The sequence below is a fragment of the Megalopta genalis genome, unplaced genomic scaffold (genome assembly GCF_051020955.1).
Source record: "Megalopta genalis isolate 19385.01 unplaced genomic scaffold, iyMegGena1_principal scaffold0064, whole genome shotgun sequence".
NCBI lineage: Eukaryota > Metazoa > Arthropoda > Insecta > Hymenoptera > Halictidae > Megalopta > Megalopta genalis.
In genome coordinates this window covers 452,653-471,212 of record NW_027476133.1, presented here as the reverse complement: position 1 = coordinate 471,212, position 18,560 = coordinate 452,653, and the positions used below count along the sequence as shown (strand labels likewise).

The 18,560-nt window shown below is 44.6% G+C and overlaps 1 protein-coding gene across 1 annotated transcript; it reads right to left on the bottom strand.

Annotated features, from left to right (window-relative positions):
- Window positions 1–438: 438 nt before the first annotated feature.
- LOC143261732 (vascular endothelial growth factor receptor 2-like) lies at window positions 439–17,658 on the bottom strand. Its single transcript, XM_076527959.1, is given in 11 exon segments — window positions 439–587; window positions 4,239–4,415; window positions 4,498–4,552; window positions 8,314–8,769; window positions 9,011–9,116; window positions 9,160–9,179; window positions 9,477–9,794; window positions 10,111–10,348; window positions 10,721–10,889; window positions 17,303–17,527; window positions 17,631–17,658. Coding segments are annotated over 11 exon segments (1,941 nt in total).
- Between the last annotated feature and the right edge of the window lie 902 nt (window positions 17,659–18,560).

Sequence of the window (18,560 nt, the reverse complement as noted above, 5' to 3'; positions counted from 1 at the left end):
TCGTACCAAGCACACACAATGGTATAGATGCCAAGCTTTCGGTCATTGCTCCTCCAACTATAATCTGCCCCCGGCATGCGTCAAATGCGCAGGGAGCAGATTAAAGTTGGAGGAGGAATGGCCATACGAAATCACTCCAAAGTACTTCAACTGCAAAGGTCCTCATACGGCCAATTGTCCTGCTCTGGTCAAGCATTTAGAAAACAAAATAACACCTAATTAGCGTATAGGCCCAAAAAATCCACCCTACGTTCCCAGAACGATAAAATCGGGTTCTCTGGTTGCAACACCAGAGAACAAAGTAGGCGACGTTCTCGGTACGGCACACATCGGGGGCCCCCACTCGCACCATGTCCCTCTGGCCAAACTACTCTCTCGTCCGGGTCGCTGCGTCCCCGGATAATTCCATCAACTTGCGCAACATGCCCAACCTTTCTATTATGCCCAGATAGCCTCTTCCACCTCCCGACAAGCACCTCTGCCGTCCAATAATCCTCCCGGACAGAACGACTTCTCCAACTTAGCCTCTGCAGTCCAAGAATCAAAACAGCTTTCTAACATGCAGCTTATGTTGTCCACCATGTCAACTATGACAAATCCCACTCTAGGGATGATGGGATCTTGATAGCTATTCGCAAAAACCTTGTTTTTACAAAAGTAACTATAACACTGTCCGACAAATCAAACTTTTTTCCTGGGTTTCTATAGCCACTATGAAATTCTTGTAGAGCTTCACTTCCTGAACAAGAATCCGAAAACCGAATTGCTCCATCACCCTCAGTTTTTTAAATAAACGAACTTTTGTACAAACCCAAAATTTTCGAAAAAAATGAGGTATTGCATGAAAAGTATAAACGTTAGAAGGTTATATTACATAATTTATAGTGTCAGTGTGTAGTGTAAATTGTTTATTAATTAATTTATAGTGTCAATAGTGTTCGTGTACAGTGTAAAAACATGGTAGAAGTCAAAATTATACTAGTGCTCGAATACTTTCGTTACCCACTGCAAATACTCTGGTGTGATTTTTTTCGCAGAAGGTTCTTCACAGTTTGGTGATTATTATTCACAGAAATATGTAAAAAAAAACAGAACATTGAAATACTAAAAAAAATTAAAATATAATTTACAAAAACTGGGTACCCCATGGGATCCCTCCATCGGTGTTGATTACGCATAGCTTCGGCCCTGCCGGACAGAGAGAAGCGAGCAGCGAAGGACATGGCGGCAAAACGTCGTGCACATGTTACCGACGAACATTTTGTCGATCCACTCGAAATGTACATCGTTCCGACACTTTTACCGAGCCGTTCCTTCTTCAGAAATGTCTACAGAATTCGATCCTGGGTAGAGTTTTCGTGCTGAACAAAAAACTTTTCGTACAAATACAAAAATATTGTGCAGAAACTGCTCACGTCGACACTTTTTTAAACTTTGACATTAATTTATTGCTATTTAGGATCAAAAACAATTAATAAATTGCACGCCACTATATTCGGGAAACTCTCCTCTATCTTTTAACACCAATTAGAACCTTCTAACGTTTATACTTTTCATGCAATACCTCATTTTTGTCGAAAATTTTGGGTTTGTACAAAAGTTCGTTTATTTAAAAAACTGGAGGTGATGGAGCAATTCGGTTTTCGGATTCTTGTTCAGGAAGTGAAGCTCTACAAGAATTTCATAGTGTCTATAGAAACCCAAAAATCGTGTCGGACAGTGTAATCAAGACTCCTGATGAGTCTGTTGAGATTATTCGTGTCCATAATCTTAAGGTTTCATTCGATCTACAGTGGCCCACAAAAGTGTTCATACACCTTTTAAAACTCGATAATATTTTTCAAAATGGACTAAATGATTTGATTTTTTTTTATGATAGCGGTATTAGTTTACTAGACGATGACCAAACTCTCGTAGATTTCGGTGACTTATATGCATGCTGAATTCCCTGTGACATACCGAAGGCGACAAAGTTAAAAACCTCGTATAAAAAGTGGTAAAACGCACTCAATTTAGAGGATTAATGCAGTACAAGGAAATGTGTGTAATCATGTATGCCATTAAATCGTTTAAAAAAAAGATAGAAGAAGCATTAATTTTCAAACTAATCCTACATACGTTTGGAATAAATGTAAGATTTTTAAAAACGCCTGCGTCAAAATGTCATCTCAACATTCGACTGGAAATGTGCAGTATCATATGAAAACGAAGTTTACTCTAGATGAAATATGCCCTCCGTGGACCATGACAGGCCTAAATGGGCTTTCTCAGTTTATACGGGGTGTTCCACAGACGGACTCGAGCCGCGTTCGAAGTATTGAACAAGTCACAAGGCGAGAACTTTCCGGATTTTTTTTACTACATAACAGTGATATTTTTAAGAAAAACGCTGTTCACCTTTACTTTAGAACGTCTGAAGAATATTCACTAATTTTTCGGACTCGAAATAATATGTAGTTTAACCGTAACAGCCGATTTAATTTTCTGGTGTGCATGACACCTTGTGTGTACCATATGAAATTTTTATGCGAGGTGTACAGTGAAGATTGACGAATGATTTGCAAAGCTGATTTAATAATAAATAAGGGACGTAAAGGATTTGTTTATTAGAGAGATATGAAAAATATTATCAGTAAGAAGACGTTCTAAAATATCACTGTTATGTAGTAAAAAAAATCCGGAGAGTTCTCGCTTCGTGACTTGTTCAATACTTCGAACGCGGCTCGAGTCCGTCCCGACCTTCTGTCAAAGCCTCGTGCTGCGAACTCTCTCGCGGACCCTCTCTCTCGCACCGTCACCTCTCATTGGCCAGTGTTTTTCGTTAATAACTCGTAAACAATGCCGCGGATTGCATTTTCGCAAAGGAAAAAGTTACTTCAAATGACCTCAGCTACCCTCATTTTCGACTATTAAAATAATTGTGGAACACCCTGTATAGAATCCTCATTTTGACTCATAGTTTAGTTATTCTAAACATAATATTAAACAAAAAAGTTAAATACTTGGTACTACATCTGGATTCAAAACTAATATGGAAACAACATATTACTGCTAAAATTGCACAAATTCGCTTAAAAAGACAACAGATGTCTTTGCTTATAGGTAAAAAAACAAAACTGAACGTAAACAACAAACTATAAATTTATAAATCAATAATTAAATCCATATGGATATACGGGGACTCCACTATGGGGTATAGCGGCAAATGAGTCACATAACAAAAATTGAAGCTGAACATTCAAGAACCCTACGGACAATATTAAACGCTCCTGGTTCATCAAGAATGAAGATATAAGGAAGGACTTCAATATCGCTACAGTATTAGAAGAAATAATCAAGCATCCAAAAAATATAAAAGCAAAATTGAAGCCCACAACAACCCACTAGCGAACACCAACTATAACCAGCACATCAAAAGAAGACTACGAAGAATTCATCCAGCAGACCTGATACACCCTTAGAGCCCAAAACACAGACACTTTCTTGGTGGAGAAATTTGTCTACGCGATATAGAATCCAACACTAATATAAGGATTTACCAAATGTCCAATGGACAAATTGTAAAGTATTTAAGGGTTAAAAAAATTAGTGTATACATACTTTTGTGTCGCTGCCCCATTTCGCTCAGCACACGGCACACGCACTCGCAATACGTATATACCTCGCTCTCCACACACATTCTTAACACGCACTTATATAATCACAGTGATAATGCAATGCAATGAATTTCACAACAAATATTAAACAAATCAATGTAATCGAAATTATATCGTGTTTGATTTTATTTTAATCAAAAATATTTGTCCAAACTATATCATGTTTAGTCTCATTTTAATCAGAAAACTATCAAAAATATGTTTTAAAAAATCAATTTTAAAATGTTATGTCGACTGAATCCGTCGAACCTTAGCATCGACGTAACAATAAATCACAGGGCCGTTGCAATAGCACATGTACAGATCCTAGTATACAAAAATTGGTAAATCCCGATGCTCGAAACTCGAGGCAGGCATATCAATCGCCGCCAGCATTATGCTGTGCCCTGCAATTGTTTTTCCTCAAGCTGTTAAGAATTTTGGAAAATCGTTTCGTCGACAATCGACGACGAACTCCTGCACTAGTAGTTCACACAAGCTTTTCGATCCGAACCTTCGCGGTCGAGCGAAGCGATTCTAGCGACCAAAATAAATAATATACAATAACGGACTCGAGCAAGTTTTATTCTCTCGTACACTCACATAATTGGTGACCACGACGTGATCTGTCGCGCAAGGACAAGTCTTTTTTTTGAGTTATAACGATCACGCGAAAAAGTTCCTCATGGTGATTCATCGGCGATGTTGAGTCTTTCTCCACCGAATGACGCGGTTCCAGTTCGTACTGGCTGGAATCACGAAGGATTCCACCAAATATCACTACGTCAATGTGCATTTAAAAAATCAGTGTGACGACGTGGTGAGCGACATTATTAACAACCCTCCAGCGCAGAATATGTACGAGACACTGAAGGCGGTGTTGATTCAGCGTCTCTCAGATACTCAGGAGCACGCTCCTGGAACATGAGAAAATCGGCGACTTGAAACCGTCGATTTTCCTGCACCGATTGGAAAACCTCGCGAATGAAACTGGAAGACGGAATCGGAACGACAGCAGAGACAATTATCGCCGTTCGCGCTCGCCGTTGCGGAATTTTGAAATCGCGCGACCGGAATGCGGCAATCAGCGCATCTGCGGCAAGATGCCACCAGTCATGCAATTTCGTGGCGGAAAACAGACGGGCCGATCGCTGATGATGGCAAGCAATAGCGAGTTGAAAATGAGTCGCTTTTTAGTGATGGACCGGAACAATTTTTATGGTAAATACCGATTCGGATTTGTGTGTTTCCGTGATCGCGTGTGAACAGTCCGCGAAAAAAGACGGCCTATGAGCTGTACGTGACGGACGCTTTATTTAAATTTCGGGGGATTTTTCGTAGCGATTCGTCGTCGCCGACGTTACAATGATAGGTGATGATTTTTTCGCCGAAAAAATCTCACCTATTTTGGATAATAGGCCGCATGTTAGAGAATTTGAGTGAGTAACTGCATATCTCTCCATTTATCATGAAAATACCGTAAAACAGCTAACTTCGCTTCAGAATTTATGAAATTTCTATTGGCTGCATTATGTTCGACTGCTTTGTCAAACCTAAACTTAAATTCATCATCATCTTCTATCTCCAGGTCTTGTTTAGAAGGAGTAATTTCTGTAACTGTTTTTATAAACATATCACGTAATTGTTGCCGTTTTGTTTCATTTATTACTATTGAAATGTCTATATAGTTTTAAGTATTTGTTAAATGCATGCTTAGATTCTAGTTTTATTATATCTTGCGGTATGACCCTTGGAGGGGGTCGTACACTTATAGGTCGGCTCACCGATGCAACGTTCGAGCCAGAGACGACGCTGCCAGGGCAATACATGCACAGGGTAAGGATAATCACTTGCATGTGTTTATCCTGTGCCCCTGGCAACTTTAGAAAGAAAAACTACGCTGCCTAGTCAGTCGAACGATAGCCTTTGCAAGAGTAATTGCATTTACTCGGATGTCTCCTTATCCTATTCTTTCACATCTTCTACTCACCTTGTTTCTGTTAACTAAATAAAATACTATTTTGCTCTAAAAGAACAGTTTGAGTTCCTTACTTATGCATAAGCACCGATACCCAACAATTACATTTAAACATCTTGCTGTAAAGCGTAAATGAGAAAATGTAGCAATGACGTCATTAAATAACACACGTTCAGAAGTAAGTAAATACGCAAAGCATCTTTCTAAATTTAATATTGTAGTTTCGGAAAACGACTAACAACATCTCCAGTTGCGTGATATATATAATATATATTTCCACCCGTTAATGGGGAGTACCTGAGATGTGTTCCACAATTATGTATTCTACAATTATTTTAACAGCCGAAAATGAGGCGTAGCTGAGGTCATTTGAAGCAACTTTTTCCTTTGCGAAAATGCAATCCGCAGATTTATTTACGAGTTATTAACGAAAAAAACTGACCAATCGAGAGAAACGTGCTTCGGCCGTGGAGCGCGATAGATGATGAGGGCTCCGTGCTGCGTTCGAATCAATGAACAAGTCACGGTGCGTGAAGTTCCGAATTTTATTTTACTACATTACAGTGATAATTTTAAGAAAAACGCTATCTATCCTTATTTCAGAATGTCTGAAGAATATTTACCAATTTTTCGTCGAATCCGAAATAATAAGAAATTTAACCGTGACGGCCGTTTTAATTTTCTAGTGTGCATGACATCTCGTGTGTAACATATGAAATTTTTAAGCAAGGTGTACAGTGAAGGTTAACAAAGTACGTGAATGATATTTTAGTTTAAATAATTCCGTGTCCAAACAGAATTCAACGAACGATTTGCAAAGCTGATTTAATAATAAATAATCGCGTTAAAGGACGTAAAGTATTTGTTTATTAGAGAAATATGAAAAATATTATCAATAATAAAATCACCCATTTAGTTGAGGATGCATTTGCTGGCTGGAATTGTGGCTCACGATATCGAAGGGCACTGACCTCGTACAACGTACAACTACATTTTTTTCACTACACTGTCACCAAGCACTGATCACTTAATTAATCACTGATAATCCGAAACGGAAAAAAAACGGAAAAGTTCGCGGAAAATAGTTTATACGACGCGTTCGCGGATAATCCTTTATTCGATGCGTTCGTTCGGAAGTCGACGTTTCACTGCCAAAAAATCCAGGCCTCGACCCTTGTCGGCCCTTGTCGTTCGTCGTTCGGCCATCTGAGAAAATGACACCCGATACCATTTTCCTCGAACGGCCGTTAAAGACGTTCTAAGAGCGCAGGGTACCGCCATATGAAATAGACAAGATATGCAGAGACGTAAACTGTCACCGACGGTAGCCTGGGATCAGCTGTACGTTGTACGACGTCAGTGCGTACGAGTCAGCAAATGCATCCTCAACTAAATGGGTGAATTTCTTATTAATAATATTTTTCATATTTCTCTAATAAACAAATCCTTTACATTCGTTAACGTGATCATTTATTATTAAATCAGCTTTGCGAATCATTCGTTGAATTCTGTTCGGACACGGAATTATTTAAATTAAAATATCATTTACGAACTTTGCTAATCCTCACTGTACACCTTGCATAAAAATTTCATATGGTACACATGACAATTAAAACGGCTGTCACGATTAAACTAGATATTATTTCGGGTCCGAAAAATTAGTAAATATTGTTTAGACGTTCTAAAGTAAAGGTGACAGCGTTTTTCTTAAAAATATAACTTTTACGTAGTAAAAAGAATCCGGAACGTTCATACTTCGTGACTTGTTCAATACTTCGAACGCGGCTCGAGTCCGTCTCGACCTTCTGTCAAAGCCTTGTGCGGCGGGCTCTCGAACTTCGCGCCCTCAACTCTCATCGGTCAGTGTTTGTAAACAAAGCCGCAGTTACATTTTCGCAAAGAAAAAGTTACTTAGAATGACCTCAGCTACTCCACATTTCCGTATTGCGAGACATTTTTGGGACGCCCAGTATAAGGAAACAGGAGGAGCATCAAGAACCATAAAAAGAACAGGATCAAGAATCGGGGATTTTCGTATCACTCTCACGATGGACCCAATTAGCAGAGAGTGACAACTGAGAGCTGATCCGCGTTGTTTCGAATGACAATTATTCGGACATCTTTGATTGGAGGAGGTACAATCTGATAATTCTATGTATTTCCAATATTAACGCTAAGATCGCTTTAAAAATGTGCTTTTATACAATTAATTTTAAAGACCAACAAAGTGCAATAAGAAATTGGACGAACCGAAAATAATATGTTTAAACTTTTAAACAAAATCTCTATCGATTGAGGGAAAGGCAATTCACATATAGATCAATTTTGAAGATACACAACTGAAAATAGAGGACTCGCAAGAATATATGTATACAGGGATGTCCACGGATAATTTTACACGTTCGATTGTATTTCGTTTGGAAGTGAAGGGTAATTGGAAATGCAAATTCCAGAAAAGATTGAACGATGTATTGTTGGATAATATTATTTTCGTTTTAGCTGCACAAGCGCCTATTATTACCGATACCAATTTGAAGAAAGACGAAATAATCATTGACCTTAAAACACGAGGTAACAAGAGAGTAGATTTTCACTGTTTTGCGGGTGGTATGCCGGAATCAATCAGTTGGTTTAAAGTAATCGATTAGCAGTTAATATTGCGATATTATGCCTATTCGCTTAATTGTCCCGAGTGCTTACAATTGTTGGAGCGAACCCCATGTTGGCCGTCGAATTCCAGTTGAGCTCCGTCTTCGCTGCGACCCCATCGCTGATTTTATTCTGATCTATCAGCTCCAAATTATTCGGTCGGGTATAGTTAGTGTAATCCCGATCTGGATGCACCACATGGTTCTTCACCGTTCCTATGTTTTTGGCAAATTTCATCCTCCGTTCATGAACATTGATAGGTTTCAAATAGTGATCTTCCTCCTCATTGTTCAGCATAGGCGATGTTTCCACAGCGTCCTTGGCATTCATACACAAGTAGTCAGAGTTCATCATGGTTCGAGATTCAGAGGAATTCTCGCAATTGTGAGTTGTTGAAGAATGCATGATGTGGTCGGGAGCAGAGATCATCATTAGATAATCGTTCATTGCGCCCTCAAGCAGAGTTTTGTTCATGTTCAGATATGAGGCGTTTAATTCAATGTAGTGCTCAAATTACCAATTTTGCTTACAATTGAGTCGCTTAGTGTTAATTAGATAAATACAAATATCTTTCAAAATTATCATGCTCGAATATATGCATGCTACATGAGCATGACCTCCAATTATCCAATAAAATGTGGATTATGCGAAAACGTGTTCCGATATGGCAATCTTTCCGAAATGATGTCATTGATATGAATATGTCGTCCTGTATAAAGTGATATGAAAATCACGTTGAGGAACTTACCGCTCTAACATTGTCCTCCAACAATTTTCCTACATTGTCGACAAGCTCCGTGAAACTCGGACGTAGAGAAGGCTTAGCCTTCCAACACTGACACATTATGTCATACCTAGAAATGAAAAGCAAAGGATGTGTTATCGATTACAAATTACACTGTACGTACGATCGACTCGTAAGTCGTAAATTACGATTACTCGTAATCGTAATTAACCATGCTATAGTATATACATATACTAATATATTATACATATTTTATATATTATATTATAATATATTATATATTATTTTATATATTTTTATATTATATTATATATCTTGTCAAACGAATGTCAAATCGATCCAAAATTTCCAGAAATGTCTCAGGAAGTAATAAGTGACTTTTTGCATGCAAACTTTGAAAACTCGGTAAGCCAACTTGTTTTCGAATATAATTGAAAAAAAGTTGTTCCGATTCCTTTCCAAATCAAATATCTTGAGCCAACCTACACTTCAAACCCTCGATCAGCTTCTGATACACAGTTTCCGCTTCCATTCCCGGATACGGAGTCTCAGCTAGCGTGAAAAACTCACACAGAACTATGCCAAACGTCCAAATGTCCGACTGCGTGGAGAAAATTCGATCTTTCATCGTTTCGATGGCCAACCACTTAATAGGTAATGGACAATCACTATTCTTTTTATACATTTCTTCTTTGTACAAACTTTCGGCCAGACTGAAGTCAGATATCTTCACCACATTGTCATCGGCCAGAAGGATATTTCTAGCGGCCAGGTCACCGTGCAGTATCTGCACATTCATTTTTCGGAAACGGTATATGCGATTAGACATTTGTTCAGCAACTTATTTCCAATTCAAATGAAATTTTGCAAAAATTATAGTTCGTTGTTCAATTATTATACATGAATGGACTATGGATTTTATGCTAATTTGAGTTAAGTACATATATAAAATTGTGAAACATAAGAAAATGTGAATAGTTTAAAAAATAATTGATATTTTCATCTTCTTTTGATTAGAAGAAATGATTCGATTGGAAATAGAAACTTTTTAAGTAATTTTGCTCTGATAGAATTATCTGCGGGAAGAAGTCGCAGGAACTCACTCTTCTCTGGCCGAGATATTCCATTCCATGAGCCACTTGGAATGCCCAGAACAACAGATCCTGCGTGCAAATTGTTTTGAAATTAGAGTCCTTGCAGTCTCCCCGACAGATTGACCGTCTAGGTTGAGTAGAACCGCTATTAAGTACGGGATCATCTGCCGCCATATCGATGTCCTGGGGATCTATAACTGTGGTGTGATACTGCACTGAATCGGATTCCGAATCCATAGATTTTACCCTACCACGCAGACAGATGAGAACACAAAAGCGTCAACATCACAATCCCTTTCATCGCAGTAATCGCGAAAAGCAAATAGTTACATTTCGTTGCATGAAACGACACTGCCACGCCCCTGTTAATTTAGTTAAGTGCATTTAATGTGATTTCAAATAACTAATTATAATTTTAAATTGGCTGAACTGTGCAACAATTCGTTCTTTAAAGAAATTAAAGCACATTAGCTAATCTGCATAACATTTTGAAATTCAACAATGACACTGTTATTTGCTAAATATCGGATGTTCATTTACAACCACGTGAGATGGATTCTTCGTCATAGAGTTGTTAATAAATAAAAGGAAGCATATAAGAAAAATAATATTAATGAACCTGTTAATGCTGCGAAGATAGGCAAGTCTAGTCGATAGATCGAGATCGATACTGAGGTCTAATTTGCCAGTAGCTGGATCGATCTGATTGATAAAGCTGTTTCTATGCCTCAATAAGTAATTATGCAAATTTCCAAATCAGCAGAATTCTACGATTACTAACAATTCACCTGGAGAATCAACAGAAATCACTTAAATACACATGAAATATACTTAAATGGTAATCAAACTAACTAACAATATCATAATTGATCTTGATTGTTGTAAAAAAAATTCAGTGAATAAAATTGAACAAAAGTAATTTTCAATTCGCAAGAAATTTACAACTCCTCTAACAGCATCAATCAACAAACTTTGAGAAGCCAAATAAAATAGTTATAGTAAATAAATAATTAAAGAAGTGTCTTTAAGTAATCATTAATAAGCATCACATGAATATATGTTTTTTTTTTTTATTAACGTGGGGGGAATCTGCTGGTCAGACACCCCCGTCGCGCCCGGGGGGGGCGGGACGGGGGTAGTGCGGGGTTTGACCCGCTAAAACCCCCACGACGGCCTAGGGTGCTGGCTATTACTGGGGGAGCCACGGGAACTCTTAACGAACACAACCGCGGCTCCCCCTCGCCTGGCCGGCCACCAGGATGGAATGGCGGTGGCCGGCCGCGTCCCGGGGGGAGATTTATCCCCTCCCATGAATAATCTTGGTTCGGTGGTGCGGGGGACCGCTCCCCGCACCGCCTCGTCACGACGGCCGCTTTTCAATGAGGGTGCCCAGGGCCCCCGCCCTGCGCTCGGCGACCGTCGGGGGCGACGATGTTCGTCGCCCCACTCCCAGTATAGGGAGGACATCTTCGGTTGGCGGGCGGCGGGCAATTAAACCAGCATAATCTCGTACACCCGCCGCCCGCCTATGCTCAGCTGCTCGGAGGGGGGGGGGGCTCTAGGCGTGGACGCACACGCCGCACCCCCCGCTCACGGCGACCCCGCTCGGCAGCCTCCTTCTGCAACATTACCTGTTCGCAGAAGGCGATGGCTGCCGCCCATTTTCTCGGGCTCTCCAGCCTCTCTCGGCCCCAACTAAGCTGGAGAGAGCGAGGTCGCGACCAACTTCCCTTCTTAGGACTCGGCGAAGCACTGAAAATGCGGGGCATACCTCCAGTGTATGCTGCGCCGAGTCCTCCTCCGCGCCACAGTGGTGGCACACCGTCGTCGCTTCCCGACCGATGCGATACAGGTAGACACCGAAGCAGCCATGCCCGGTGAATACCTGCGCCGCACGGTAGGAGAGCCTGCCAAACCGCCTCTCCCGCCACGAGGTGAAGTGCGGCAGGAGAGCCCCAAGGACGCGCTCGCCGGCATGGGAACAAAGCTCCGCATGCCATCTGGCGAGCGCAAGTCCCCGGGCCTGGAGTTCGAAGCACTGGACCGCCTCCTGCTCCGGCGGGTCCCCCCGAGCCCGGCCAGCGATGCATATGCGCCTATAAACATAGGCGCGCATCGCCGCCTGCAGCTCGAAGGGAATTTCTCGCGCCAGAGCAAGCGCCGCCACGGTAGACGCGGTGCGGTAACCTCTTATGAGGCGAAGGGCCATCTGCCTCTGAAGCCGGCGCAATAACAGTGTGTTGCGCCGGTTTGCCCTCACGGACGGCGCCCAAATCGGGGTGCCGTATAAGGTTATGGACCGCACCACGCCCAGGTATAGGCGGCGCACCATATCGCCCGGCCCCCCGAGATTGGGCAACAGGCGGCCTAGCGCAGCCGCCGCCCTCTCAACTCGGGGGACGAGGCGGCCGAAATGCGCTCCGAACCTCCAGTGGCTGTCGAGGATCAGTCCGAGATACTTGATCTCAGACTTCACCTCGACGCAGGCTTCTCCAACCCGGATCCACGATCCGGTCGGTGGCCGCGACCGAGTCCGTCCAAACCAGACGGCCTCGGCCTTCTCCGGGGCCATCTTCAGCCCCAGATCGTGGATCCTCGCGACGACGGCTGCCACCGCAACCTCCGCTCGTCGGATGGTCCTCTCGAAGGTGTCCCCGACGGTGACCACCAACGTGTCGTCTGCATAGCAGACCAGGGTGGCACCGTCGGGCAGGGAGGCCTTCTCCAGGACCGCGTTATACCCCAGGTCCCACAGGAGTGGTCCTAGCACGGACCCCTGTGGGACCCCGCAGTCCACCTCACTCCGAATCATCCCGTACCGGCCCGGGTATTCTACCCACCTGTCCCGCAGATAGGCCCCGATCACCCGCCTCAGATAGGGAGGCACCTGGTGCTCAACCAGGGCCTCTCTAATGGCGGACCAGGGCAGGGTGTTGAAGGCATTGACGATGTCAATGGACACCGCCAATCACACCCCGCCCCGTGCCACGGCATTGTCCGAGAGGGACTTAAGACGATCGATTGCATCGATCGTCGACCGTCCCTCCCGGAAGCCGAACTGGCAGTCCGCCAGATCGGGGCCATCGCGGGACAGGTGCCTGGCGAGGCGGGCTGCAATGATCTTCTCAAAGATCTTGCCCACCTCGCCCAGGAGACAAATGGGCCGGTACGCGGTGGGAGAATCCGCAGGCCTCCCATCCTTCCTTAAGAGGACCATCCGACTTCTCCTCCAGAGGTCCGGGAACACCCCGGACCTCAGGAGCCCGGAGTAGAGGCTTCTCAGCCTCTCGCCCAGGACGCTCATGGCAAGCAACCAGACCCGGCCGGGGATACCGTCCGGCCCCGGGGCAGTATTCTTGCCCCGGAGCCATTTGACCACCCCGGCCATTTCCTCCGGCGCGACCTCCAGATCCGGGGACCACTCCTCTTCCCCTGGCTCAGGATCGGGCCGGGACGCCTCCCCGCTAACGGGAAATAAGGCGCCCACGACCCGTCCGAGCATCCCTGGATCCAGGCTCTACGTCAGAGGGGGCGCCCAGGAACGTAACCGTCCCATCGTTATTTTGTATGGGCGCCCCCACGGATCTCGGTTTAGAGTACCTAGGAGGTCGCGCCAGGCCTGGTTTTTTGCCTGCCTGATGGCCAGCTGCAGGGCGACCACCTTCTCCCTCTATCGCCCATACAGCTGGATAGCCAGCTCCACATCGGAACCTCGTCGTCGACGGGCGCGGGCGTACTGGCGTCGCGCGCGGACGCACTCTGTGCGTACATCCGCTTTCGCGCGCAACCACCAGTACACCGCCTTCCTCGGGAAAACCCTGGCCCGGGGCATGGCGACGTCGCAAATCGACGTCATTGCGCCCCGGAACCAATGGGCCTCCCTTGTCCCGTCGACAGGCCCGGCCGGTGTTGCCGGCCAGGCCACGACGTGGGCTGCCGCCATCAGAGCGTCCCGGTCGAGGCGCTTGAGCGCCCACCGCCGCTGAGACGATCCCTCATCAGCGGGGTGACGTCGGGGCGTCGATGGGGCGGCGGAGAGGCCGAGAACAATGTACCTGTGGTCGGATAGCGTCTCGACGTCCTCCGCCACCCTCCATCCCGTAATACGGCGCGCGGCCGGGGGCGTTGCCCATGACAGGTCAACGATGGACCCCCCATTATACCGCACGCACGTATGGACCGTGCACGTGTTTAGAAGACGGAGCTCGAGTCCCGCCGCCCATTCAAGCACCTCCCGGCCCCTCGGGTCTGTCCTGGGGGAACCCCAAGCTGAAGACTTGGAGTTGAAGTCCTACAGGACCAGCACCGGACGTGGCTGGCAGCGGGAGACGCATCTCCCTACCACGTCCAGATACTGCGCAAATTCCTCGAGGAACCATCTCGGAGGTGCGTAGATCGCAACAACCGCGGTGCCGCCCCAGTCAACGGCCAGGTATCCCCGGCCGCGCTCGATAACGGAGCACGCCGGGGACCCCGGCCGGCCTGCCCATATTATAACGGCGGAGCCGCTCAGGTCCCCCATCCAATGTGGATGGTCGGGAATCCTGTACGGCTCCGCCGCTACGGCCAACCCGGCACCCCGCTCGGCCATGAATTGCACAAGTAGGTCCTGTGCCCTGGCCGAGCGGTTCAGGTTGGCCTGTATTATAGGGCCCTTGGGCCCCATTATGGGCAGGCCTCAACATCCATCGCCGCCGCCGGAGCGGTGACGTCTGGGGTCTCTTTGACCCCATCCGCCCTCGCGGGCGCAACAACGGCACCTTTTGGTGCCTCCTTCGGTTTGTTGGCCACGGTGGCCGCTGCCTTAGCCTCCGTGGTCTTTCTCCCCCTGCTCCCTCCGCCGCGTCTCGCGCTGGCAGGGCACGCCCGGTTACCGAGGCGGTGACGGTCTGGCTTGCCTACGCCCGCACAAAGCGGGCAATTTGGCTTTGCCATACAGCCGGTCACTTTGTGGTCCCGACTGCCGCACCCAAAGCAGCAGTCGGAACGATTCTCGGCCGCAGTGCACCGCTGCCTAGTGTTGCCCAGGCCAAGGCAGCGATAGCACTGCAAGGGCCGGGCGCTGAGGGCCTCCACCGTCGCCTGAGTCCAGCCCACCGTGATTTTGCCCGCGACCGCAACTTTCCGTGCGGCCGCAGCACGGCACTGGACCCAGAGGGTTCCCAAACCAGAGGGGGAAGACCGGATTTCGCCGGTCCTCACATCCCCCTGGTCGCATCCTCCCACACGGGCGACAGCTGTGGCAACTTCCGCCGGCGTGGTCGAGCCTTGAGGATCATTAGGGCACGAAGCCCCCCCCCCCCACGACAAGGTAGCGGACATGGGGGGGGGGGACAATTAAATACTAGTAATTTTCCAAATAAAATTTTGAGACGATATATTTCTATAGCATTTTTTATACAAAATCGAATTATGTACAAATTAATTTTCCAATTTTTATTTCTGTGTAAGAAAAAAATGTTCTTTTGTGAAAACAAGTTCAGTAAACACAGTTCTTGCACAATTTTCTTCAATACCACGTACATAAATCATAGTACGTGATCATAGTGTTGTAGGTCATTAATTCGTTTTAACATAAACTAGAATGCCGTATCGTAAACAATAGGTGATAATACGCAAGAAGTGACGATGACCATCAAAACTCGAAAAAAATGAACGACGAATCCATCAATCATAATATTTCTATCTTTGAACCAAATAAATTTGTTACGACACATTTTTTCATATAAACAAAATCAACGATGATATTTGAATGTGCAGGATAAAACAAACACCTACGCGTCAATACGCGTGATGCGTATTAGGTATGGAAATACTTTGTCGGATTTACTGCCTTTGACCTATACTCTATACTATGTAAACATAAGCGGAATGTATAAAACTGATTTCTGTTTGTGAAAGATCTTTGAAACCTTTCAGTGATCCAAGTGTACATCGGAAGAAACAACATGCTGCAACGGATAGCAATAATGAAATTTTCAAGTTGAAATTTGTTCTATGATTTGTGTACGCGATTGTGTATGGATTTTGCAATCCAATAATTTTTCACAAAAAGTTTTGTTTGTTACTCAAAGATAGAAATTGGAAAATTAATTTTTACACAATTCGATTTTGTATACAAGATACTATAGAAATATATTTTTTCAAATTTGGAGTATTACTAGTATTTGATTTTCAGCTGATTTTACGTTAATTTGAGTTAAGTACATATATAAAATCGTAAGGCTCGTAAAAACGTGAATAGTAACAAAAATGATTAATATTTTCATTTTCTTTTGATTATAAGAAATGATTCAGTTGGAAACAGAAACTATCCGTATAATTCTGCTCTGATAGAATTATCTACGATAAGAAGTCGTAGAAACTCACTCTTCTCTCTTGCTGAGATATTTCCTTTCACGCGCTACTTGGAACGCTCAGGACAATAGATCCTGCGTAGAAATTGCTTTTAAATTAGAGTCCTTGTAGTCTCACCGACAGTTGGACCATCCAGGTTGATTGGAACCGTTATTAAGTACGGGATCATCTGCCGACATACCGATGCTCTGAAAATCTGTAGCAGTGGCGTCACACTGCACTGAATCAGATTTCGAATTATGGTTAATAATGGCAAGATATGATAATTCCGCAGATTTTACACTATTGCACAGACAGAGAATAACAAGAAAGTAATTTCATCGCGTTAATCGCCGGAAGCAAGCAGTTGCATTAATTTAGTTGAGGTGATTTCGAATACCCAGTCATAATTTTAAATTGGCTAAACTGTGCAATAATTCGTTCGTTAGAGAATAAAAAGGACACTAGCGAACCTACTGTAGCGGCCCGGACGCTACCTGGTCCCGGGAAACTCTGACTTTCTTTAAAAGCCATAATTTTTACCAGGACTCTGTGCAAGCCTGCTTCTGATGGCTCTTTTTTAAACAGATCTGGCAACCAGACTCGTCCGGGTTAACACCGTCATCCCAGCGATGGTCTTTGACTCACGACAGGTCCGACTATCTCATTTACACGTACATACCTGATGGCCGACCTCGCACGATCAAGGGTTAGTCCAGTTTCAAAAAAGTTATTGCGTTTTAAAAGGTGTACGAACACTTTTGTGGGACACTGTACATACTTCGATACTGAGTGCTAATTTATGTGAAGAATTGTATATTTGTTCCTATCATACCCTAAATTAATTAATGGGTAAAAGATGTACGTTTCAAGATGCTTTTTGTACAAGCTCCAAGAAGGTTGGCAACATTCAGATCTTTGCCAAAATGTACCATTATCTTGAGTTCGCTGGCGAATGCACAGATATATGAGAGATTGGGACCACGGCGGACAATTTTTACCGCTACACTAGTAACCGTCTCGCATTCGCAAATACCTAGAACTTCCGCTTTCAAAACTACACTGAACGCGCTGCTTTCCAGGTGTTTTCCTATAAATCACATAATTATTACCGAAAATTATTAGCAAAACCTACACCGTTCAACTAACAATTTTATTAGTATTTCAACACACAGAAAATAGTTCTTATAGACCAAAATCGAACTTTGAGATGTACGACATGATTTCTGAGCCGACTGTAAAAACTACAAATTGTAGGAAATTAATAGGTGAAATATGATGAACTCCAGCTGCCGATTTTTTAAATATAACTGTGGCGGTGACAAGCCGGCGCCACGTCCCCGCCATGTGATTAGTTTTAAGGCGAAAGAATGTTTGGACGAATGGACCGGGCTGCATGCTGTGCGTTAGCGTCGAGCGAATGTATAGACGATTGGTTTGAGTGTCGCGTAGAATGAATGCGTCTAGTCAGGATAGAGTGAAAGCGAACCGTGAGAATGAGAAAGAATGATCTGGATGGGATGCATCGGTGAACGAATGGTTAGTTCAGTAAGAACCCTCGTCGGGAACGGTACGCGGGCGTCGCGAGTTTAGTTCCGATTGTAAATAAAGATAGTCTAATTGTAACCGGGTTCAATTCTCTCTTCCCGTCGCCGATCCCACCTCCTCATTGGTGACCCCGACGTGATCTAAAGGAAGCGAACGACACGAATTTTGCAGTCGCATTTCGTTCGTGGTTTCGTGGCAGTGGATCGGGAGTTTTCGGAAGAGAACACGGACATTCGCACGTTTATTTGGTACGATGGCATCCCCGCCCGTATCGACAGTCAGCCGCGTCGCGGTGAAAATACCGGAATTTTCGCCGACCGACCCCGAGCTGTGGTTCGCGATGGTCGAGGCGAGTTTCGAGACGAGCGGCGTTACGACCGAAAAGACGAAGTTCGGGTACGTCCTGGGCGCGCTCAAACCAGAATACGCGGCCGAGGTCCGCGAAATCATCTTGAATCCCCCGGCTGAGCCGTTCACTAGGCTCAAGACAGAGCTGATAAGGCGGATCGGGGCGTCGCAGGAGCAGAAGACTCGGCGTCTCCTCGAGCACGAGGAGATGGGCGACCGCAAACCGT